Here is a 25508-nt window from a genome sequence, read left to right as displayed (position 1 = left end):
CTGGATTGAAAGATGCTGGAACTAGTTCTTTACATGACCTAGATAATATTTATTYACTGCAAGTTTACCCGTATTGTAAATGTGTAGCATATGAAACCAATTCCTGAATTGTTAGACCTTGAAAAACTACTCACTCTCTCTCCTCTTGCACCAGGAAGGCCATCAGCCCCTTTGCCACCAGGTTCTCCCTATCAAGCATAAGACAAAGAAAGAATTAAAACAATGCAGAGGAAAGTATCCTAAGAGTATCACAATAACTAGAGTTTCTTATTGTGATCGTGCAGATCTAAAATTGAGRATGACATTCTTCACAGTATTCAGTGTCATATACCCATTATTTTTAAAAAATCATAAAGATATCCTTACCATGGACAAATAGTATGACCTAACCTATTCTTGCTGTTTATTAACTTCTTTAGAAGTGTTTTGATTTACCCCCGCAAAAGATATAGGATAGCAAAGATGTAGCATAGCTTTTTAAATCTGGGTTAATATGTGCTTTTGAACATATATAGCCCATGCATCACTGCTAAACCAGTGATACATCTGCATAATGAGCACTTCTGAAATCTGACCAAAAGAAAAACTTAACAGATTTGGTGCATTTTGGGAGGCTAAAATAGAGAAAGCATAAAATGAGCAGCATGTGTGTGTCTGTGTACGCACATGAATGTGTGCATGAGGGTTGTTACCTTGTCCCCTTTTGGTCCAGGACTTCCAGAAGCTCCCCTTTCTCCTGGCATTCCTTGTAGGCCAGGGAGTCCTGTGCCTCCAGGAGCTCCAGGAGGTCCAGGGGGACCCTAAGGAGTGACAAAAAATAATTAGGAATTCCCTCCAAAAAACAGAAAATGAACCYGAATGCTGCAGAAAAGTATGCATGTCTGTTGGTACCTTGGCACCTTCTGAGCCAGCAGGACCTGGCCCACCTCTTGCTCCAGGAGGTCCTGGAGGCCCCTGTGCACCGCGTTCTCCTGGAATACCGTTTTCACCCTGCAGTAATAAAACACATTACACTCTGTTCTCAGGTTCTTAGTTTATTAATGCATGCACAGATTTATAGAAATGTTGCATAAATTACCTTAGGGCCTGGGAATCCAGGTCCTCCAATTTCACCTTTTGGCCCCTATTTATAAAAAAAAAAAGAAAAGCAATCCATCTATGCACTTCACATCATAATAAAATTGCACTGTAGTTGGCACCCTGTTCCTCTCTTATCCCTAAGAGTTCTCTGCTGTCTGCTCTGCAGAGTGCTGACTGCTGTCTGAACCTGGAAAGCCAATCTGGGAAGAGCTGTCTTCCAGGTGTTTCTACTTCTCTCTCTCTTTTTTCTTTTTTCTTTTTTCTTTTTTCTTTTTTTTCTTTTATTTTGTGGTGTAGAAGAGATGTACTACTTACTGGCTCTCCAGGCTTTCCATTCTCTCCAGCTGGTCCTGGTCCACCAGGTAATCCCTATATGAAGGAACATACCATCTTGTAAAGGTTTATGACATATGGATAAAATACGTATTTTCCTAACCAACTTTTCTTTTTCTTTGCCCCCTTTGGTCAGAAGTGTGTATCTAATTCAATCTAAATCCTTTACAATGGAGAAGACTAATTTGATAGCCAGAGATTTATGCGAAATAAACCATTGAGCCAGTTCTTAATAGTAACTATAAAATACTGGGTGATCAATTTTGACAATTGATTCACCTGTCTTACTTCAAAATGGACAGCATGGGGTCCCAATTAGACTTTTTTTTTTTCATTAGTTCATTAAAAAAAAAAAAGTCAGAAAGCAGTAAACAACAAACACAAAGTACCTGGAGGCCAGGTGAACCTGAGGGTCCTGGTTCTCCTCTCTCCCCAGACGCACCCTACGAGGAAACAAAAGATTTAAAAAAAAAAAAAAAAAGCTGTTTGACCCTTCAGCTGTTCCTCTGAACTTGCTCTGTGTTCACATTTCCATGTCACTTGCATCTGAAGGCTTCTTATCTCAAATGGGAGACAACATTTCACAATCCTAATGTGTCTTGGTGTAGTGGCATATGCTTTTACTCTATCCATTAGATGTAATTCAGCCAAGACATTTATCTCACAGGAATATTTGACACTAGTCTGAACTGCTAGCTCTGACAAAGTTGAAAGGAAGCACTATATATCTCAATTTGAGAAGCTGTGAACTGACATTTCACTTCAGCTTACACCAGGTATATCTATGYCCAGGCTTTTTCATAACAAGCTAGCAAGTATTTATCAAAAAATGAGGARTATCTCTTCTATTTCTATCCTCATAAAAAGATATTTCTTTATATCAGAAAAAAACACCATAATTCACAGTCCGTTTTCATAAGTGATAGACCAGGTGGGCAATAACTAATGTTTGAATCCATCACTTACAGGAGGTCCAGGAGGACCTGGCAGTCCAACATCACCATTCTTCCCAGCAGGACCCTAGAAAAAGTCAAAAATAGACTCTAGTTATGGTGTGGTATCATTTTTATGACAGTGACTAAAAAAGATATTTTGCAATATTATTGAAAAGAAATGACTAATGGAACTTACAGGTGCTCCTGGTGGTCCACCAGGGCCTCTTTCTCCATTCTTACCTGGTGCACCCTTAGAAAAGAGAAAGATCATATTCAAAATACTTGTTGTAGTCAAGATACAGTATTTTAAAGCTGCTACACCATATTATCCCTTTGTACAGCTACAAGAGCTTATTTTAACAATTGTTAAATCAAAGGTAAGCACAAAGTAAGTGGAGAAATCATACCAACCTCATTCCCCTTAGGACCTGGGAAACCCATTACRCCTGGCTGACCACGTGGACCTGCTGGGCCAGGTGGACCAGCACGGCCAGAGTCTCCCTGTGAACCCTGGGATAAGCAGGAAAGAAATGAAGACAGAGCATCCATTAGGCAAAGTAAATGAATACACAAGCCTCAGTGAGCTAAGAAAGGTCAGGCTAGCAGTACTTCCATTCAGAACTAATTACGTGTTTTGGATTTCAATTAAGCTCTTTTATATACMTCATATTTCAAAGAATATTAAATGACAAGATTTACACGATGCTAGTGCAATGAGAAAGCATATAAAGATCTTTGATAATTAAAACAAAAAAAAAGAGACAACAAAACTGACTGTAAGCTCATGGGGGTTGCTGGGGGATCAAGGGGGATCAAGGTCATTAGAAGGAGCAGGATAAAATATTTGCACTGTACATACTGGAGGGCCAGGTTTCCCATCACTTCCGGGGCTTCCTGGAATTCCAGGCAAACCCTGCAATTGAAGAAAAAAAATTATTAATTATAAAATGCATGTTATTATTATATTATAATTATATGTCTAGGTTAAAGCTCTTCAATAAAATCCTCATATCTGGAGGGAAAAATGGAGAAAGCTAGTAAAATCATTTATTAGAAGTTCTTTCCCTTCTCTTAGATTCATTGTAGATGTTCAAGGCATAGGTCACCAATCAAAACAAAACTATTCCTTCATTATTTAAGAAGATAACTCATTTTATATGGTAAAATCAAGAATGAAGCAATCTTCATTGTCCTTTTAGCATCCTTATCACTGCATGGTTATTTATTATGCTATGAACATATGCACTTTACTTAAAGACGGCAATACTATCACTAGAAMAGAAAAATCTTGTCTGATGTATCTGTTGTATTAGCTCACACGAGGAATCTCTAGTCGAATTTATCAGACTTTCTTGGTTAAACTATTTCTTACTCTCATTCCTGGAAGACCTGGGCCTCCGTCTTGTCCACGCTCTCCTGGAGTTCCACTTGGGCCAGGAGGTCCTGGGCTACCACGTTCACCTGCAGGACCCTAAAAAACATGCAAGTAAACAAACATCATATTGAAAGTGAAATTGTTCATTCAATTTAACATGGATTCCACAGAAATTTARTATGGTTTTAGAGAAAGACTCATACCTTTTCACCTGGAAGTCCATTGCTGCCTGGTAAGCCACGGAAACCAGGGGAGCCCTGAAAAAATAAAATAAATAAATATTATTAAAAAATATGCCTTAGTTAATGGCAACTATTTTTTCTAAACTAATTTACTTCAGACATATGCTATGAGTAATGTTATGATGTAACTTTATGAGTTTATGATGTAAATTTATGAGAATTAATGAAAGAAATGCAGGGAAATGAGGTTTCATGTTGGTAAGAAAGTTTAAAGACCTGCTTTTATTTTTGGATATAACTCTTCTGCTGAAATCATAGATAGTCCTTCATTTTATTTCAGCCAGCACTGTCTTAGTAACTTGATGCATAAGTGGTCTTAAAATTCATACCAAAAGCAAATGAAAAAATTCAGTCTTGAAGAATTATTTTCTTCTAATACGAAAAATAGCCATGTAGTATTATTTTGCTAATTATATTTATTATGTTAATTGCTAAAAAGTAATCTTAATAATAAAATTTAATTTACAGACCACTGCTAATATTTATATTACAGTACAGTATACAGCATTGTATATTTAAGATTATTTATTTGTTTACTGTGCATCTCTGCATTCCTATTAGCTTCTACAAATAAAGCAACCGATTATTAAATTAGGAGTTATGAATAAGCCAGTTCTATTTCATTTGGCTCAGATGGGAGCAAAAAATTAAAATTCTAATGAGGTTTTTGCTATTTATCTTGTTCAATACATCAATTTAAAAATAATTTATGATAACACTCCATGCAACCTTATTGAATCCACCAGCCAAAAATGGTTGACAGTAAAGATGATATTGCTATAGAAGACTATTGACTGTCAAAAAACTTGGACTTTTTCCCAATTTAGTAAAGCAGTTTCACATCTGAAGTTTGTCCAGAACATATATAGAGCTAATTTTTCCTTTCAGTGCTTTGAATATCAGATTTTGATATCTCCCTGTTAATTCAAAATATATCTATTGTGCAGCATCCTCCATAGCGGCTCACCCTTTCTCCAGGTGTACCAGGTACGCCGTTCTGCCCGGGTTCACCATTTGCACCCCTTTTGCCTTCTTCACCGGGGGGTCCAGGAGCACCTGGGGTGCCATTTTCTCCCTGGCAACAACATCAAAAACAAACCAAGTCAGAAGTCTTCAAAACTAAGCTCTTGGTTTTGCACAGAGGAGTGATAGGAGTGATCGAGGATTCAGATTGCCTGGGAAGGAGTTTTTGATTACATTTTAAAAATCACTTACACGCTCTCCTTTTGGTCCAGGATCTCCTTTTGCACCGTTCTTACCAGGTTCTCCCTTAACAAGAGAAAAATCACATGAAAATTATGGATTCCATCAGAACATTATTGTAAGATTATTATAAAGTGCTCATATACCAAGAAGGCAATACAATATCTTTTGAAGCGTCAACTCATTTTTATTATTTTTCTATCTCCTACAGAATTAGTAGGCTTTAGTTTAACCTGGTTGTGGAATGTATTGGGATCTTTAAAAATCTGGTCTAGAAAAGAAAGGATGAGAGCTTAAATGTGACTATATTGACTGAGTAATTGACCAAGTAATTGACCTTAGGTATGGTTTTGGGGGGTTTCAGGAACTGATGTGACTTTTTCTTGAAGTCACTGAGTGTTTCTCTGAGAAGGAACTTCATGCAGTGTAAAGTTGCCAGAATAGAGCAAAGTGGGGTAAACAGCAGTACAGCAATATTTACAACTCACTAGGTGTAGCAGGCTATAGGCTCAGGCCTATGGGAATTTACAAATTGAAATAGTTGAAAATGGGATTTAAAAATAACAGACTGTATTTAAAGCAGATATTTTGGATGAGTTAGAGTTTTGATTTTTTTTATTTATTAGGTAACAGAGGAAAGAAAAAAAAATTGCCCTAGGTGAAAGTATGCTATATGTTCATAAAAACAACTGCATATTATTATAAAATAATTTATTAGACCATCTCAAATGAATAGGAGATGCAATAGTATTTCTTAAGGGTACCTGAACTTCTTCCAGTGTATCTGTTTGTACAAACACATAATGATATTTGTGACTCACCGGAGTGCCTTTTGCTCCAGGATTTCCACTTGTACCTGGAGGACCAGGAAGACCACGACCTCCAGGCAAGCCAGGAGCACCAGGAATACCAGAAGGTCCCTGCAGGGAACCAAAAGACATTGAGACGAACAGAGTTCATTGTTGAATTTTGCTTGCTCAGGATCGTAACCCTGATGTGATGTCAACATAAAAGGCAGTGATGCAAAAGGTACCCACCATTTCACCTTTGTTGCCAGGGCTTCCAGCTCGTCCAGGAGGACCCTGAAAAATGAAGGAGTAAAAACTTGATGCTGCTAACCTAATGCCCTTAAACCAAAGGAGTCATAATTCTTTGGGAAGGGCAAGCTGACCAAGGTCTCAAGCAGTGTTTACACACCTGAGGCCCAGGTGGCCCAGCATGACCTTGGGGACCAGGTTCTCCTCTCTCTCCAGGAGCACCACTAGCACCTGCAGGACCAGGAGGACCAGCTTCACCCTAARGGAAAACGAGAATAAATGCATTTTAATCTTGTCTCCAGGGCAAACAATGTTAGCTTCGTTGCTTCTTCTTCTCCTGGGATATCTTTGGATGCTTCAGGAAAAGGACTGTTACTACCATCATCTGAATGCAARGATCAAACTTGCATGACACTGAGGTACATGATCCTAATGCATGATGCGTGTTTCCTCTAATTGCTGAAAGTTTAGTTGAGCTCCTCCCATGATGTGACTTAAAGCCTGGGATCTACCACTTAATTGTGTTTTGGGATGGCTGCCCATGAAGGTCATGAAGATAAGTTTTGTCTAATGTCACACAGGAAGATACATCAGTTCTAGCCTTGCAAGCACTGCAATCATAACCTGAAAAAAATTCATCTACTTAAGATGTATAGTATCTTAATCTGGCTAACTAGAGAAAGGAGCAAACCCAATATTAGTACACATATTTAGCTTGAATACCTTAAAACCTGGAGAGCCTGGAAATCCTGCAGTTCCAGGGGGACCCGCGGGACCCTTAAAAAGTGAAGGAAATACTATTAATATAAGAGGTAAAAGCCATATGGAATTAATCTTATTATGAGTTTTTTTTTTTTCTGAATATGGAAGCACGTGGTAAAATAGCAAATATAAATCACTCTGTAGAATAAGAAGTTTGGCTAGTCTTAACATATCACACCTGCAAATTAGCTACTTTTATGTGTTCAGTTAAATTTAAATTTTTAAAACACGAAAAATATCATTAAAAATATAAAGTTAGGAAAAAATAATCAAAAGTTGATTTTTATATTAAAAAAATCACAGTAGAAAAAAGAAAAGCCAATAGAGCTGTTACAAAGATACATGGACATACTCATGTCTCTGGGCACCTAGAATATTAAATCTTTTGTCCATCTCAGACAGGTGCCTAATAAGCCCATCCAAAAATGTTACCATAGATAATACCTATTCTCTTCATCAGTAAGTTCTCTGAAAATGACTTATGCATTTATTAATTTTCTGATTTATACTGTTGACACTTTTATTTTCCTGGAAAGATTCAAGTATCTTTGCAACATAGCATTGCAAAATATAATTTAGGAAAATGCTTATTCCTAAACCAAAGCATATCAAGTCTCAGGTTTGCTGACATTAAAGAGTACCAGCTAGAAATAAATAGTCAAAAAAGTTAGTCTTACAGGTGGGCCAGCTGCTCCTGGAGCACCATCTTTGCCATGAGCACCCTATGGAAAGAACACAAGTTCAGAGCACTCCCCTTGGACTTTTTAATGCCCCTGACTCTCATGCTTTTGAATGTGGACATTCCAACTTACTTTACAAAGTCATAAGGATTCTTGAACTATGAAATTCTAAATAATAATTAACTAAATATTACTGAAGGAATGTCCATCACCTTAGATTTCTTACACTGTAATGATGAGACAGCATGACATAAAAGCATATCCATATCAGGTTTCTTAAGTAAATAATGGCTACAAAGCCACACCCGGGTGATCATTTCCTGAAGTTTAATATGTAAGATACAAATAGATGCTGCATCTTAATCCTTGTCAATACATACTTTTATCCTCCAAATTAATTTAGAAGTTCTCCCTGTTTCTCTAGGCCTTTCCTTAAATCTTGAACTTTCACTCAAATTGTAATTCATTCATGTAAATAGAAAAYAGAGAATAAAATGGTGAACAAATTGTGACATTAAAATGGGTATATCATGTGCTATCTACTGCCATGTGTAACTGTGGCTAATAAGTTTTCACATGTGATTTTATATATAATCTATGGTTTTCTAATCCTCTGCATAGACTACAACTGTTTTAGGGCATAAATTGTATGAGCAAGAGAATTCTCAACATATTTAAATATATGCTGCTTTTTAATTACAACAACAGTTGCAGTTACTTACAGGTCCCCCAGGATTCCCAGGTCTTCCTCTTTCACCAGATGGACCTCTTGGCCCCTACAAAACACAAGAAAACTAATTTGTAGTATGGCTGCCTAAATACATAAGGTTTAGTAAACAGACRTTGCTCCCATTTGCATTGGTCAGTATTGTTCATTGTTTATAGTCTGGTAATTAAAGGAAAAATGAGCAAGTGTGTTAACAGGAAAGTACCATTGACACTTCCGTTTAAATAGTACAAAATATGTATATTTACCGGTTGGCCTGGTGATCCATTTGCGCCAGGAAGACCAGTTTCACCCTGTAGCATAAAGAAAACACCAAACAATGAGAGAACAATCTTTGCTGAGAGTGTTTTTTGGTTTATTCATGAGGATGATCTACAGAAAAAATATGTCCCAATTCTTTGGGCTTTATGTCTGCTAGTTAGTGCACTCAGTGTGTATTGAGGTCAGTAAGATCTGAGAAATCTGAAAAAAAAGCCAGAACAAAATATGTACATTGAAAAAAGAAAGCCAAGAGGACTTAGTCTTTTTTTTTTTTTTTTTTTTTTTTTTTTTTTTTTCTACTATGCAATAAAGTCAAATGATTAGGACATTCTTTTCATTGAAGAATCTTACATTTGTTGCAATTAGAAAAAAGAGGATGAGATATTGTTCTCACAGTTTAATACCTTTGGTTCTACAGATTCTTTATATGAGACTTATTGTATGAAATGTAAATTAATTTTTGTTAAGAGATTTTTATAATATTGTAATACATAAAGCATAGCTATATAACAAACAATTTACTTCTGATTCTATCTCCTACAAAGATTATACTATTAACGGTTATTTTACCTTTGGACCAGGAGCACCGGTGTCACCTTTTGCACCATCTTTTCCATCAAAACCCTGTGGGATACAAAAAATGTATCTCTGATTACTATTTTTCCTCACACTCTTGATTCCCCATGGCAATTCCCCAAGTTAAAGGGAATCATTTCTTATTCTTAGCTTACATATGAACAATTACAAATGCTTTTAAACTGTAGGAAGATATTTTATGTGTTTTTTTACAGAACTGCAGAAGGAAGTCATGATTGTTTAACAGTGTTACAAGACTAAAGTAGTAACAAAAGATTATTGTGTGTTTTGGCTAAATTGTGAGCTCCTGTCCACACAGCCAAGAAAATAGTAATCAGGATTTCAGCTCCATTTTTCTAGCTCTCTAATCTCTCTTTTCTATAGTAGAAGTAGAAATAGTGATTTTAGAGCACCTTCTCTGGGTGCTACCAGGTAGTAGAATACTTTTTCAAAGAAAATGGTGAATCCTCCATCTCTTTCTGTTAGGGCTGGATGCTTTTCTGGGAGGTGTGTTTTAATCTAGCATTTGGCATGGGGGTCTACAGTTGAGCTAACTAGATGGAATTCAACAGTTTGTGCTGTGGGAGGTCTGACTACGTAGTCCAGAAATTGACCTCTAATTTTTTGATTCTCTCCAATCCCACTCCAATTCAAGTGACAGATTCAGTTATGGTTTTATCAATACTTACTCTTTGACCCTTCATTCCAGGCATCCCAGGCATTCCAGGGTGTCCTTTATGGCCCTAAATATACAAACATAGGAAGGTGCATAAATAACACAAGGGCACAAACCAATGTGCCTTACATGTTCATTTAACTAGCTTAAACTTGGAAAACAAAACTTTCCATGTTTTTTTCATTGTTACTGGGAGCTTTTTCATACCGGCAATCCAGGAATTCCTCTGTCTCCATTTCTACCTGGTCTTCCTGGTTCTCCCTGTGGAAAGAAAGTAAATTTGTTGACCATTAAAGGTGAATTGGAAGAAGTAGGTTAGACCCTCACAACTAGACAATGGGGAAAATTATATTAAAGACAATTTCACTACATTTTCATTTAGTGGTTTTGAAAAGTACCTCCTTATATAAAGTACATTCACTACTTTTGAAAAACATTTGTCACAATTTATATATTAAGTCTATTTTTAATAAGATTTCAGTAACTTTAACATATTTCAAGTCAATATTTAGAAGAAAAAATAGCAACACAGAAAACTGATTTTTCATGGTGAAACACCAATAAGAGATAGGGAGAGTGCCTGTTCTTCAGAACACTCATCTGTGACTTAAAAGATGGTTTTGATAAACAAATTTACAGAGCAAGACTTAAAGGGAGCAGAGAACCACTACTACTATCTGTTTACCTTTTTAATTACTGATTAAATTTGTGCCAGGTCAAAAGCTTACATTTAATACATAGATTTTCCTTAGGAAAAAAAAAGTTTAAATTAAATTGCCAGCTAAAATTGAAGCTATTTTGGAGTGGACATTTACATCTAGTTTAAGCGAAATCCAGTTTCTTATGATCATTTAGGCAAATCTAGAAATCAGAAAACATTAAAAACTCTTTTAAGTGGAACAGTATAAAATCACTGTTGGTATTTTATCATGTAATCAACTTTCACTCTATCCATTCATTACCACTGGGTGAACAGTAGTGAACTTACATCTTTTCCTGGTGGACCAGATGGGCCTATCAGTCCAGGAGGGCCTGGAGGTCCCTTTAAAAAAGTAACAAATTTTAATTTTCTTGAACTTTATTAAAATTAAAAACATATTAGATATTTAAAAGTATTAGAACATTTGATGCACACTGTAATTAACAGACAGGATGAATTGTCAAATTCATATCTGAAAGATCAAGCCTTTGACATATATAATGGCATATAATGTATACATACAGTAGGGCCAGGTTGTCCTGGTTCTCCAGGGGAGCCTTGGTATCCATTAGCACCCTATAAYGCAGAAAGAAACAGCTTATATATAWCCGATTCCATGCATCAATCTGTGGTGCTACCACATCTCATAATGATTTCATAATTATAAGGAAAAATTATTCAGAGCTGTCACRAAATGATCAAAAGATGAAATAGTCAGAATCAAAGTTTTATGAAAAAAATAGAGAATTAAAATCACTTCTCTAATAGGGGATGGGCATCAAAAAACCTCAAACTCTATGTGCTCTTAGATTGTGTACTGGGATTTTCATTTTCCTTCACCAGCTTCCCTTTGCCATTTTGGTGTGAATATACATTTACGTATATTTATTTTGGTATGAATATATATTTATGATTTTTAACAGAATCTCATAAACAGCAGTATACTTTAAGGATTTCTAAGGGCAAAGTTTAGCCTCAGCTGATCCCAAGTGAGCTCAGTGGAGCTGAGGGACACAGGGACATGTGCTTATATAGCGTATGGCCTTAAGTCATTGATTCTTGGTGATACATAGATAGTACAGCTCCAAAACAGAACATGATATTTAACCACACAGTTCTTGTTCACAGTATCTAGATTTTGGAGTTGAAAATGCATCTAGCATTTATGAAAAAGAAAAGGAGAAGTTCTTAAAAAAGGAATGAGATACTAAAAGAATTGATTTTACTTACAGGTGGACCTGCATGACCAGGGGGACCAGGAGGACCACTGGGGCCAGGGGGTCCTGGAAAACCACTCTGTATTGTAGATTAAAAAAACAGTTACTATATTAGTGTACTATGTATATGATGCTTAAATTAACTGCAACAATCACCAGTAATCTTGAAATATAATTTTTAATGTAAATGCTTATGAGTGCAGAGAAAAATCCACAAGGAYACATACTTGGTGTAGTAAAAAGTCCAAAGAGCTCATATATATTGTTACATATATTGTCTATTACTTACAGTCCTTTTGTAAATAGAGTGGTATAAATAAATCAATATAGATACAAATATAAATAGACCATTGAGTTTCTTTTTGCAATATCATACAACTTGCTACTCCAAAAGGAGACGTTTTCAAAGTTGCAAATTTTATTTTTGCTCACTGTTACACTTCTCTAGACCTGGGAAAAGCTAYTTGCAGCTGGGATCTTCAGCAAGCTTAACTGACAGAACAGATATCTGGAAACCTTAATAGGTTAAGCAGAGTAATGAAGTCCTGTTTCCTCGCCATGGAACCATTACCCTAACCCTCCACCCTCAGTGGTGTCKTTAAAGCGTGTTGGTAAAACTCCGTGCTCGTGTACTGATACCAGATGCTGGTTTCTAAACCAATTAAAAATTTTCTCATGTGCATTTAGGAGTTACATTACATATACATGTACAAGTCATTAAAAAAAAAAAAAAATCTGTCGAAAAAGTGAGCCTTTTGGCTTMCTGTAGCCGTAATAGTTTCCCCTTTTAGAGAAAGATGTGTCTTGGCAACATTTCCTGTAAGTGCTTTACAACCTTAAATTCCTTARGACTTATAGGTATAATGAATTTAGACCATATTTTTGCTACTCGTCAGCAAGGCATGTGTTTTTGCCAATTAACTCATTTTCTGAATTTGTACAGTACTAAGCCATAAAAAATAAATGCACCAAAGAACTCAGAGGATGAAACCTCATTATATACATTGGAGGAAAACCTCCAATCRGTATAACTGTTCCATATTTTAGCTGGTAAAAATGAAATAAAATATAACTAAGGAAATTCTACATTTTGAAAAACAAAACCAAAAAAAGTAGTATTTCTACCTCTAGTAACAATAACATCAAAAACATTTGATACTGCAAAACAGAAAACATTTGAAAATTAGCACAATGGCTTATTGCAGATGCCTGTAATTCTCTTAAAAAATGTTTTTATTAAACTCCTCATGGATTTGATACAGTCAAAACAATCATATATATGAGCTATGTGAAAAATATTGTATGTGCTGCAATACAGGCAATATTTGGAATCATATTTTTCATGGATATTGTCATATATTGTCAGAATTCCTGGTTACAGATGATACATTTAGTGAATTTTCATAATATAAGGTTAATTGAAGAGCAAAACCATACTAGTATATGTAGCATAGTATCATAGTATATCTATATACTATTTTAATAATAGTTCACAACTTTCTTTTGTCAAAAAAATGGTGGAAAACTATACAGAATCAGCATAGTAGTTGCAATTTTCTAAGTCAGAAAGTACAGTAAGTGGGAAGAACTCACTTGGTACGAACCAAACCCAGACTCAACATGGTTTGGAATTGTCTACTCAACAATTGCAAACAATTGATTAAATATATGGCTAAACAAATGAGAAATTATTTTGTTCAAAGTGTACACTGAGGAGGTAAACTCAGAGTTAGGAATGGTATTTTCTTGCAATCAGTGTCTCCAGACTGTAAATAAATGAGTATACTTTAGTCAGCATATGYACCCTGGGAGAAAGAGGTAAAGCCAATATGTGAAGGCAATAAGAGTAAATGAAGAGAAACTGAAACTCAAAACCAGTTTCTTCCACCAGTGTATCTGGAGTGCAAAGACACTGTAAATACAGTAATGGAGAGATGTGCAACTAATGAAATACCAGGCATGGTAACAACCTATGGAAAAATTTTGATGTCATAGTTATTTTTTTTTATTACCTTTTCAAACTATTTCAGTTTGGAGTACTTAATTAAAAATCTGTATGATATTAATGATACATGCTATTTAGTCCTATGCTATTTTAGTAGTTCAGTTACTTTGGATTCATGTATTGCATAATGCAATACATGATCTACAAAAGAGCATATGAGATGAAAATAAGAAAATTGACATGAAAAGTATAAAAGAGTATACGATATAGACAATTTTGTTGAAAATATTCTAGGATGCCCAGTTATTTTTTTTTTAACCATCACATAGTGATCAGAACAGAAGCATTTTAGGGAACAATGCCAAAATACAGAGCAACCATGTTTGTCAAATTGAAAGGTATTGCTGTTTTCTGCCTGGTTCAGCATATCTGATATTGARATGCCAGTAGCAAAATGCAGATGATATGATAAGCTTTGGGCAAAAACTGTGAGGAGCTGAAAAATTAACAAATGGATAAATAAGAAAATGAATAGCTGAATGAGACCAAGGCATGAATGACATAGTAGCAAATGAATGAGGTAGAAATAAATGGATGAAAATAAAGGTGAGAAAATAATGGCTTATAGTTGAGCAAAACAGCTGTCATGATTAAATACTATTTACTCCATAAGATAATCTTATGGAACCCTGTGGTGTAATAATTGCTTGGAACTACCTTCAGATGTTACGACAGGTGACTCAAACATTGTTATGCAGTTTGAGATTAGAAATCACAAATATACTTAATATCAAAAATGATAGTAGTTCACCCCATCCTTTACAAAGCAAATTTCCTGAATCTAGAAAAATAATTGTATGTATGAGTATGATATCATTATGGCAAGGGCACTCCGTGTCATTGGTGATTAATGTCTAGAAACTCCAGTGCCTAAGAGAAAAATCAGGAGGTGCATCTTCTACACATGCTTTATAGAGGAAGCATAACTGTTCAGACAACCCCTGTTGTGTCCCCCTAAAAAGCCTGTTTGAAACTTGTATCAGGCTGTCAGGGACGCGTAGCATCCTTAGTACACAGTCTGGATATAATAATAATATAAAGAGTGAAAAACTTTGGCTACGTCTAAGATGAACGGGTTTATTACTTATCTGGCAAATTTGAGGTGTGGAAGTACAAACATGCATGGACTCATTATGAGGAAAGCCAGAATGCAGATGAACAAATAAAAGAAGATTAGACACAATTGTAGAGGTAAAAATGTGGAGGAGAATGAAGCAATTACCAGAAAAATAGAAAAGCTAGTAAGCAAGGAGGGTATACAGGGCAGAAGAGGTAGCACAAGAGAAAGATTAAGAGTAAGGTGAGAAAAGAAAGGGAAAAAGAAAAAGCAGAAAAAGCCATCATATGTATTTACTTTCTGGAATGTATTGCCAAGCAAATTGCCGACTCACATCACATTCCACTTGCAGGTAACAATTAAATTAAAAATTAATGTATTAAATTCAAGTCAGGATACAGATAGACATCCAAGGTATAATCTACAATCAGAAAAAAAAAGTTCTTTTAAAAAAAGAATGGAAAAAGAAAAGATTATCATCTTACAATGGGCTGAGGGTAACCAATACCAGCTGAACCGGCCTTCACATCATAGGAATCATACTGTGGAGAAAAACTCTGTAACAGAAATAAAGAGAAAAAAAAAGAAAAGAAAAAAAAAGTGTTTGCTTCATTTCTAAGAATTTTCTCGCTTTAATAAGACAAACAAATGGAAATAACTCACTTAAATACACTGAGTAGCACTTTTTTTAAACATATAACTGGCAGAGTTCAAAATTATCCATGAGAGAAACCCAGCCAGTATCTTTCCTTTGCAATCAAGGCAATTTTAGCTCCCTACATTTCATTAATTCCCTTCTTATACTGATAAATGAGCCTCAGGTGAGCCAATCGATGTTCTTCTCTTCCTTGCTGGACTCCTAAGCTTTCCTTCCTTTCCATTTTTTTATCAATCTCTTTTCTATCTGACATAGTCTCCCTAAGAAGCTGAGGAAATATTTATCTTTTGTGACAATGGTCTAAGCCATGTAACAATTTATTGTTTCTTCATCTCTTCTACTTGTGAAGGTGTCATTGAATGAAGGTCTAATGAAGGTCTCATTTCAGAGCCTTCTGTATCAGAAGGTCTCTCACCTTATATGTGAGAGACCATATGGTCTCTCACCATATATGTGTCCTTCCGTGAGTTACAGATAAAACTTTTCACCTCCTAACTGACAACACGCACATCTATCATTCTAATAATAAAGGAAACAATGAACAGCTAGGTGCCTAATATATATCTATCCACTATCAGAAAAAAGAATAAATGCATTTTTCTGCTTATATCCACCGTACAGATTTCACCTGAGAGCCAGAACTACCTAACATACTGAGCTCTCTATAAAATGTAGTGACAGCGGTGACCACAGAAATTGGCAAGGAGGTGGTGACCCAGGTTCAAGTCCTTTACCTATATGCAGGAATTAAACACATATCATAGACATCCCAGAATGACAACCCAACCAATCCTTTAGCGAGAACTCATGAGCTCTATTGCTGATGCTGCCCAGCTGCTCAGAAGAAAATTCAAGATTCAATGGGCCAGAAACAAAATACAAGGAGGAGCACAATAAATAGGACTTACATGGCATTTGTCTACAGGCAGAAGACTTATCAGGCTAGTCTTCTAGAATGTTTCTTTATTAAACCAGATTAAACCATTAAGTTTAAATGGAAATACTTTCTCCTGCACATTTCTTTTTTTTTTTTTTTTTTTTTGGTCTGATTAAGCCTGAGTAACATTAAGTTTTCTCAGCATTGGCCTTAAAACTTTTAAGAAATGAGACAGATAAAGATATTTGGTTGCACTCCAACCAAACAATATAGAAAATAAACAAAGATACAATTAAAAAACCTCATCCCACATTACTCAGATATGTTTTTCAAACGCACAAATGAGATGGATACCACTGAGAGAGAGGTGTGGAGGAGATACAAGGACTAAGTTCACTACTGCTTTGTAGCACTGCAAGTACCACCCCAAGGGAGGCCAATATTTGTACTTTGAGAAAGAGGTGAGATGTCTTCTGAATATTGTACTTCACAGCATTGCTTTGTATGCTTATGAGAAACAACACAGTAGCTGAACATAACAATTACTTACACCTCCATTTACACTGGGACATGACTGGCAGATCCCTGGGGGACCAGGAGCTCCAGGACTCCCTGGATGTCCAGGAGGGCCAGGGGCACCATTTCTGCCAGGAGTACCAGGAGAACCCTGCAAAGGCACAAATAAAATAGACATAGTCACTTGCTTCCAAATGAAAGCACACAGGGGACAAATCCTTTCATTCTAAACAAATTATGCAAGCCTATGATAGACAGCCTTCCCCATTAGACCTACCTAAGGTCATRCCTCAACTATTCAAGAAAGGTAAAGAGAGTAGACAAAATTCACACAAGAAAACACTCATTAGCTGCTTGAGCTTTGTCCTGCTGATATTGGATTGAGCACATTATAAATATTCAAGGAGTCAATTGCTGAATGTGAAAGTAACACTGCTAATTAACTCCATACATTCACAATCCATGGAGTCCATGGAGGAGAGAAATATAAAAAAAAAGTGTAACAAAGGAAACATAGTCCGGATTAAATTCTTCTGTGTTTTTCACAGATCTAYTGAAAGTAAAAAGATTACTTCAAAATAACTGCATGGCACAGTCTGCAGATGGTGCAGGTATCAATGAGAAAAGGATACTTCAGCAGGTTGAAAGGAATATGTAGTACTATATAAACTGGCTCTGTACTTTGTTAGGTTTTTTTTTTAAAAAAGCAGCTGCACTTACAGGATCTCCCTTGGGACCTCGAACAATTGATGGAGTAGTCTAGGAAAAAAAATCAAAATTAAAAAAAGCATTTAAATACATAAGCAAGAGGAAAACATAGTTAGACATTGGAATATAGTTTTAACAAATTAATTCAATTTATTATCACTGCAATATTCCAAACCCTTGTATTTTGTGAGATTTTTTGACAGTMTTTCATCTGCATTTTCACAGTGCATTCATAATTAAACACACAATAAAAATATTGTGAATCTATTGAAATAGATTTTTTTTTTTAATATATCCTAAACTTGCAAGCAGTAACAATCTCACAAGGGTCTTCCACTTAAGAATCTTCAATATCCCTGAAGGAATCCATATACTCACATTCAATCTCATGGATCTTTAACCAGGACAAAATGTTCAGGTAACCTGAGTATTTCTACAATGTACATGTCATGATAACTAGTTCAAGCTCTGAAGCAATTTACGTGGTGGAGCCTGACATGCACTAAAGCAGGTTTTTTTTTCTGAGGTTCTTTTGCTGCAACTACTTTTAGATAATGTTAACATCTAAAAACAAGATAATGATAAATTATAGCTGTAGGGTCTGAATCATCTTTCCTTTACTGTGAATTAAGTCAGTAATTACTCAACAAAAGGGAATATACACAATGATGTAGCTGTGAAAATATTCTGATTTTATTTACTTCTGAGTTATTATTTGTTTCATGGAAACAGATTAAACATGACTTCAACAAATAAGCTGCTTGCATTTTTCCTGTGCTTCTTAAAACATGTAATATGTCTGTTGCCTTCTACCTCTTGTTCCTGTTTATCTGCAATAGATATTTGCCCGTCTTCTAAGTAAAGCTGAGTTGAAGCACTTGAATCTTGATAAAGTGAAAGTTCATGTTGCTTTTTTATTTAACTTGGCATAATTTGTCCATCCTAAATATTTACTTGAAGTCAGAAAGTGAAAAACACCCTTGAGTGTTTTTGTAAATGAAAGCTGAAGTTAATACAAATCAAGAAGTATTCAACTCTAACGTAATAGGCATCGAGGAGAAACTTACTCTAGGAGCTTCTGTTGTTGTTTGTGGACAAACCGGACAACATTCTCCAAAGGGAATCTCTGGGTTGGGGCAGTCTAACTCTTGATCGTCACAGATGATGTCATCACAGAGAACGGATCCAGAATCACACACACAGATCTGGCATGGCTCAGGTTTCCAAACGTCCCTGTCAGCATAAACCTGGCCAAGATGGGTACATGTTTCTGTAGTGACTGGAAAGAAAGACAAAATGATGTTTAATAACAGCTCAAATGGATTTTCCAAACAAAGGTGCTTTAAGTGAAACTCTTGGACAGTGCATTTGGTTTGTACCATAATATGGCCTTTCTGTATGAAGTAAAGGGTAAATATATGAAGAGAACTTCATATTGGGATCTTTAGATTACACCCAAGAGACATGGTGAGGAACTATTTGTTTTTTTCAAGGCAGCATCTTCCTAAATCCTGCCATGACTCCAGCTCACAGCATCACATGTTGCTTCGAATCATGTAGACTAACAATCACCAGTTCTGAAGAGAAGCCTAACATGTAGTACATGTAAGTGCTTAGACATTCTTGATTAGGCAAATTTAGTTTCTAAAAAGAACTGACTGGTTTCCCACTTCTCTCATTCCAGAATCATTCTGGTGGATCCTGGGCAAATAACCTGATTTTCTGCTTAGTTAATTGCTGACTGTTTCTGTGAAATTTTGTTTTGTCTTTAATAAAGGGCAATTCATATTAGGCACTTATGAAAAAACATACAGCCCAGCCTTGACAAAAGAAATGACAAATGATTCCTGTTAAACATTTTATGTTCCTAAAGATGACGGATAATATTTATATTTACCATACACTAAGAAGATTGAAATACATTTTAGAAATGAGAATTGCACTAATACAAATGAAATTTTCTTTATAGTCTTTCTAATCACCCATGAAAAGAACTGAATTATTATGAGGCAAAAGATGGGTGGTTCATTGTATAAAGGAAGACTCAGAAAGCATTAAACTATATAAAACAGAATACTTGCAAAACCACACAGAAGAACTTGTTATCCGTATATCCATACAGCACTGATGGGCATAGACCTACTACACTCTAGAGCAATGTGCTCAGCAGTTGCTCCATTTATGTCATTTGCAACTCCACAGGTTAAAATTTTCTACTCATTTACAAGTATAATAAGGTAGCAGTTAGATAAGAACTTAATATTGTGTGTACAAGTGTAAAATATAGTTGTATGAATAGTATACACATTCATATAAGTAGAGTATGTACATAGCAGTACCAGTAAGATGTCTCTCTGATTATTTTTTTTAATGTTCAGATTTTCAGCTCTCAGCATACCTCTCTCTTCCTTTCAAAACTATATGATTTCTTTTACTAAAATTTATAAGACTGCCAGGTTCTTACAAAGGAATATCCAAGATTTTCCATTTTTGTATTTCAAAATGTTCCTAGTTCTTCAGTTTGTTTAGTTTGTCTTTCCCCGCCCCCCCCACCCCGCCCCAGCAGTATGAATCTGCTACCTTAAAGCTAAAAGGACACCTCCAAGGGGGAGCGGAAAAGGGCTGTCATTCACATATTTTTCCACTGTTGATTAGAAAAGGTTCTGTTTTCAAGATAACCACTCTTTTCTGAAAGAGAATCTTTCCTCTGTTACCAGTTTTTCATACCAAAAAATATTCACCTTTCCCTATTTTTTGGACAATAATATAAATGAAAATCAAAGAAATTTTAAAAGTCTCAGAAAATGACTGCTATAATTTTAGAATAATAAGGGAATAAAATATATTTCCTTGCTTTTGCAAGCTTGTCCTTCCATTATTCCACAGTAGATGGCAACATTCAACAGAAAGAAAGACTAACCAGACATCTGGATGTAATGACATTCGTACTTGTTTCTAAATCTCTGGACATTGTTAAATGAGTTAAGAAATAAGCTAGGAGAATTGCAGTCAAAATCGTTGCGGCCCTTGGCAGAATGAAAGTATTAAATAAGTTTTCCAGAGGAAACTTACATCTGGGATGACTTAGTCTGTTGAAGACACCCCCTCTGTGCTCAGATGTAGATCTGTGTGTCAGCATGTTATGACATAATGCATTGTACATTGCTCATAAAGATTAAATATTAGCTCCAAAATACTTTGGAAAGCTGATTTGTGCTAAAGCATTGGCAAGTAATAATAAGCTTATAAAAAAAAAAGCTGACTTGCCTACTTCTAAACTTGTGGTAAAACAGTCCCATACTTGTCTTAACCAATTTTACTTACTGATTTCCAAAGATACACGTTCATCTAGGATTTCAAAAAAATATTAAAACTGAAGAGGTTTGGCTTGTGGCAATTCCAATTCATATTCTACTTCTCAAAGACATAAATATGTGTAGAACTTCATTTCTATGACAGCTTTCATAATAGTTCGCTAGAAGTTGTGTAAATTTCAGATTCATTTCACAAAACATTAAACTTTTTGTTGGAAAGTATGAATAACTTAGCATTTATGCTATTTMCTGAACATTTTACAAAAAGTTTTTCTTGCAAGCCCAACATGAGGGAAAGAAAAAAGRGCAATACAATTATTTCCCCATTGCTAAGCAGAGTAGAAGCAGTTTGTAAGCAGACCRGTCAGGCGTAGCTGAAAAAAATTTCCACTTATTCTCAAAGGACCTGTGAAAGTGGTGTACAAAAGAGTCCAAATATTTACAGTTAAAACCAAAATGATCTTAGTAAGATTGACAGATGTCACATGGGACAGAATTCTGATTCCAGAGAGATCAATGAGAAATTTTGTTGAGTATGCTGACCTGAAAATCYGACCCAGGTTACAGTTGCTTTAGGCTTTGTACCTCTGCAGGCACTCTGATCATGACTTAACCACATTCATACAGCAAAAGGAAAAAGCTTCTAATAGTATCCTCAAAAACCACAGACTTTTCCACTTCATACAAAATAAAATCTCCAGCTATTACATTAATAAAAGATTCACATATCCCATTTGCAGAGCTGTGACTAAATGGTTAGAAATGAAGAACGTCTTGAACCTGTCTACATCTGTCTCAGAGAGGGTCATAGTCCACACACAGATGACTCACTGTCTTTCAACAAAAAATTGTTGGTTGTTTGAGAAGTAAAGCTGAGAAACTACAATCTGCTAAAATCTGTTCACAAACACAGCAAGTCAAGCAGGGTTTCTGATATTATTTAAAGTGAATCAGATCTTTCAAACTACTCAGAGGGAGATTTTGTGAAGTGTTAAAGTGAAGAATCATAAGCCTTTACTCTAAATTTGACAGAATCAAGAGTCTACACAAGACAAGAAGAGACTTTCTRTTGTTTTTCATGGACCATAAATATAAACAAAGCTTGTGATTCCTTATTCTGAGCTGTTTTTGCCCATTTATTTAACAGCATGACTAATTCAAAATATGTATTTCACTTCTTTTCTGATAAATATATCTCTCTTATGTTCTAAAAAATGTTGTACACATTGCTTAAACAATGGACAAAGTACAAAGGAAACATATTACTCAGTTTCAATGGAAATGTTTTAATTTGTCCATATGCTAGAGCAGGCTCACGACTCCMTGTCAGCTTCTGAAACATCGCTGCTTTCCACTTGCTGAGCAGAAAGGAATGCTACAACCTCTACCTTGAAGCAAATGGTTTGGGYTCTCTCTGGTATTATGATGATGTTTATAAGGAAACCAAACACACTCATTCCTTCCTGTGATCAGTAATGGAAACAAAGGAGTCTCATAATGAGCTTGTTGGCCTGCTAAGCCCAAAAGGTCTAGCTTGTTTGAATTCGCTCAGTTAAGTAGCTGCTGGGTACTGGAAAAGTATGGAATAGTTTCCTTTTCACAAGGTGTCAGGCCTAGAGGTGGAAACACAGGGGTTGATTATATGGATTTTTTTAAATGTGGAGCCCGCAGACAGAGCTTACACAAAACTGTCTTAAAATAGCCAGCTAACTAATTTAATCTGTTYTGAATGTTGTGTGAGAACATAAGGATCCATTTGGGGCAACCCATTAAGACATTTTTAGATCTATCAGTTCCGCCAAAACAGCTGGCATTTGATCAATTTTGCCACTGCTCCAGTCCCAGTCATTTTCCTCTAAATTTAGCTGCATAACAAGGAGGAGGAAGCAGCACACAATAACACTGTTTAGCCACGATGCTATATTTTTATGCTGAAGAAACTACAGAAAGGAGACACATACTATGCTTCTGGCAATGTACTGAACACGATGGATTCTGAAGCAAAGTATCCCTATGTCATGTAGGAAAACTATCCTGGCCCCAAGACCTACGCAATCTGACTTTCAGATTAAAAAACAGAAAAAAAAAAGACAGGTATACACTGGTACAAACAACTGCTTGCATTTAAAAAATTGCTACTTGTTCCCTATATTCTTCTAGATAAGGCTACAAATGTTGAAACTTTTCCACAACTTTTAGAAATTTCAGGTTTTGGATTTAAAAAAGGTCCTTATGGTAAGGTAAGTTTACTAATAAGTAAAATTCAAAACACCTTTCTTTTTTTTTTCAGATTATTTTTCTCTTGATCTTACCTTTCTCTTGGTCTAAAAGTCTAATTCATATTAAGTACTCTGTATTTTTATTTTCACAAAACTATTGTTTATCCCAAAGGTAATGTCATTTAAAACGACTGAGTCTGTCCCAGYATTCTCTGGCACAGTTACATTTCACAAGTTCCTCTACTCAGACATGCCTGTTCCCATTCTTGCATGATATTCTTCAGGAGACTTCTATGCCACTGAGCTTCTGTYACTCATTATGTCAGATAAGCATTGCATCAAAAAAGCGAGCAGTGATATCCCACAGGTGATATTACTGCTCAGTAGCCTTCCTAGCTCCAACTGATGTCCAGAAGGAAAAGGTATGGAGGAAAAAGCCTCGCCTTTCARAACTGTTGATGAAAAAACAAAGGAGTTTGGTTGGTTGATTGGTTTTTATTTCTAATGACCTACTTCAAAATGAGGCAGGGGCAGGATAAAGCAGAATGCTGTAAATACGTACTGGTTTGCTTGCTTTTTTCAGGTTGCTCTGAGAACTGTTATGTCTGGTTTTAAATGTATRAAAGTAATTTTGAGAAAAAAAGACAGATGCACTGGAAAAAAATCCAGCGGTTGAAGTATTTTTGCTGCATTATGGACAGCATTATGGGGCTTGTTTTGTTTGGTGTTTGCTTTTAAATAAGAGTGGAGGATATTCCTGACACCTATCCTGTACTGAGGTGTTTTTCTGTTTTTCATTTTCTCTGAAGTTCTCCTTGAATATATTGAACTACAACTTGGATGATAATACATTTGTTTTTGCCTTTTTATTAGAAGTAGACTTGTTTAGCTACAGTCTATAGAATGTACCTCAGTCATGCCTGATTAATGGTAAACACTGTCTGACCAAAATTTGGGTGAGTTGCCTCTGATTTTACTGAGCTTTGGATCAAACCTAAAGAGCATAATTTCCAATCATTCCAGTGGCAGCTGAAGATCTTCAGTCTCTAAATGGATCGAACATTTTAGCAAGGGCAACATWTTGCATTAGAGAAGGCCACACAGAAAACAAGAATCTTAAGTCAGTACATTCAGTGCCTTTAAGAGAGAAAATTGTGTAATTTTTCAGTTACTTTGCCAAATATTGGTAAAAGGCCTATGATTTTATTCCATCTCCCCTGTTCCTACATTACAATATATTTTTGGCACATCATCTTTTGTGCCATTTGGTGTCACTCTAACAGGCTGAAATCAGTTTACTTGCAGCTATTCAATTGCAGTGCTGGCATAAATTCTCACTATTCTGTAGTAATCCGATTTAAATGTGCTCCTTGTCTTTACAGTGAATGATGCCAAATGGCATAAAGAGTTGTGTCTAAACAGAAATTGACATAAATTCAAAACTCTYATGTGATTACTGATGATTTTATGGATTTGTTTATTAGTTTCTTTAAAACATACATTCTGTCACTTCCTGGGAAGTCAATGAAGACTTCTGCAGACAGTATCATATTGTCAAACTAATATTAATTTTATCCCATTAGAAGCTGGCCTAAAGTATTTCTAACAAGGAGCAATAGTTTGATGCTCAACATTAATAAGATCTATTAAGCAGAAAAAAAGTATCAAAATGCAGCATAATATTTGGTCAGATGTTAAAAAGAAAAACTCCTCAAGGCATATGTTAAAGGCATGTACTCCACATTGACGATCTTAGCTAGGACTACAAATAGATTATAGCATTGGAAAGCATTTCTTCAGCAAATCTGACAAAAAGAAGGAAAATCTGGAAAAGACATTGTGTTCAAGCAGGTTTCCCAGACCAGTCTGACAGATTCAAAGTACTGTGAAAGTGACATTCAGATCCTTTGTTACTACATGAAAATGAACATCTTAAAACTGGTAGTTTCTACAACTTGTTCTATGTAGAACCTCATGTAAAATACTGTAGAGCCTAAACCACTGCTACTAATTAAAACAAGTTAAACTTAACTTGTTTAACTTGTTAAAGTTTGTTGCAAACTGTTGCAAGACAAAACCCAGACTATGGGAGAAAAATGTATAATTTTGGTTTTCTTTGCTGAACTTTCCAATTAGAAATTTTTTTATCCGTAATTAAAATTTAAGAGGAGACATATCCTTCTTTTTCATCATTGCTGAATGCGAGGACCAAGAACTTTATGCAATGCTGTTTCTATGCTTTGTGTTGGAAGAAATCAGCTTGATTCAATACTTCTTTCCCGAGACAGAAACAGATGGGGAATGTTATAAAGCAGTATAGTACAGATGGTAACACCATTTACATTTTCAG

The 25508-nt window shown here is 35.6% G+C and overlaps 1 protein-coding gene across 1 annotated transcript in view; it reads right to left on the bottom strand.

Moving 5' to 3' along the window:
• COL3A1 (collagen type III alpha 1 chain) overlaps positions 1 to 25508 on the bottom strand; it is a 46273-nt gene that overhangs the window by 12153 nt on the left and 8612 nt on the right. Inside the window, exons 2-32 of the mRNA XM_026033716.1 lie at positions 18693 to 18904; positions 17638 to 17676; positions 16952 to 17068; positions 15352 to 15423; positions 11818 to 11883; positions 11110 to 11163; positions 10876 to 10929; positions 10095 to 10148; positions 9901 to 9954; positions 9206 to 9259; positions 8623 to 8667; positions 8370 to 8423; positions 7645 to 7689; positions 6929 to 6982; positions 6366 to 6464; positions 6206 to 6250; positions 5990 to 6088; positions 5181 to 5234; positions 4933 to 5040; positions 3927 to 3980; positions 3721 to 3819; positions 3208 to 3261; positions 2760 to 2858; positions 2545 to 2598; positions 2380 to 2433; positions 1803 to 1856; positions 1396 to 1449; positions 1079 to 1123; positions 892 to 990; positions 693 to 800; positions 135 to 188 (exon numbers count right to left, since the gene is read on the bottom strand). Coding sequence (XP_025889501.1) covers positions 135 to 188; positions 693 to 800; positions 892 to 990; positions 1079 to 1123; positions 1396 to 1449; positions 1803 to 1856; positions 2380 to 2433; positions 2545 to 2598; positions 2760 to 2858; positions 3208 to 3261; positions 3721 to 3819; positions 3927 to 3980; positions 4933 to 5040; positions 5181 to 5234; positions 5990 to 6088; positions 6206 to 6250; positions 6366 to 6464; positions 6929 to 6982; positions 7645 to 7689; positions 8370 to 8423; positions 8623 to 8667; positions 9206 to 9259; positions 9901 to 9954; positions 10095 to 10148; positions 10876 to 10929; positions 11110 to 11163; positions 11818 to 11883; positions 15352 to 15423; positions 16952 to 17068; positions 17638 to 17676; positions 18693 to 18904 — 2207 coding nt within the window. The remainder of the gene's footprint in view (positions 1 to 134; positions 189 to 692; positions 801 to 891; positions 991 to 1078; positions 1124 to 1395; positions 1450 to 1802; positions 1857 to 2379; positions 2434 to 2544; positions 2599 to 2759; positions 2859 to 3207; positions 3262 to 3720; positions 3820 to 3926; positions 3981 to 4932; positions 5041 to 5180; positions 5235 to 5989; positions 6089 to 6205; positions 6251 to 6365; positions 6465 to 6928; positions 6983 to 7644; positions 7690 to 8369; positions 8424 to 8622; positions 8668 to 9205; positions 9260 to 9900; positions 9955 to 10094; positions 10149 to 10875; positions 10930 to 11109; positions 11164 to 11817; positions 11884 to 15351; positions 15424 to 16951; positions 17069 to 17637; positions 17677 to 18692; positions 18905 to 25508) is intronic.

The sequence above is a fragment of the Nothoprocta perdicaria genome, unplaced genomic scaffold (assembly GCF_003342845.1).
Source record: "Nothoprocta perdicaria isolate Ctin4 unplaced genomic scaffold, notPer1 scaffold_132, whole genome shotgun sequence".
NCBI classification, from domain to species: Eukaryota; Metazoa; Chordata; class Aves; order Tinamiformes; family Tinamidae; genus Nothoprocta; species Nothoprocta perdicaria.
The sequence above is the reverse complement of the archived record's forward strand: the minus strand, read 5'-3'. Positions and strand labels throughout refer to the sequence as shown.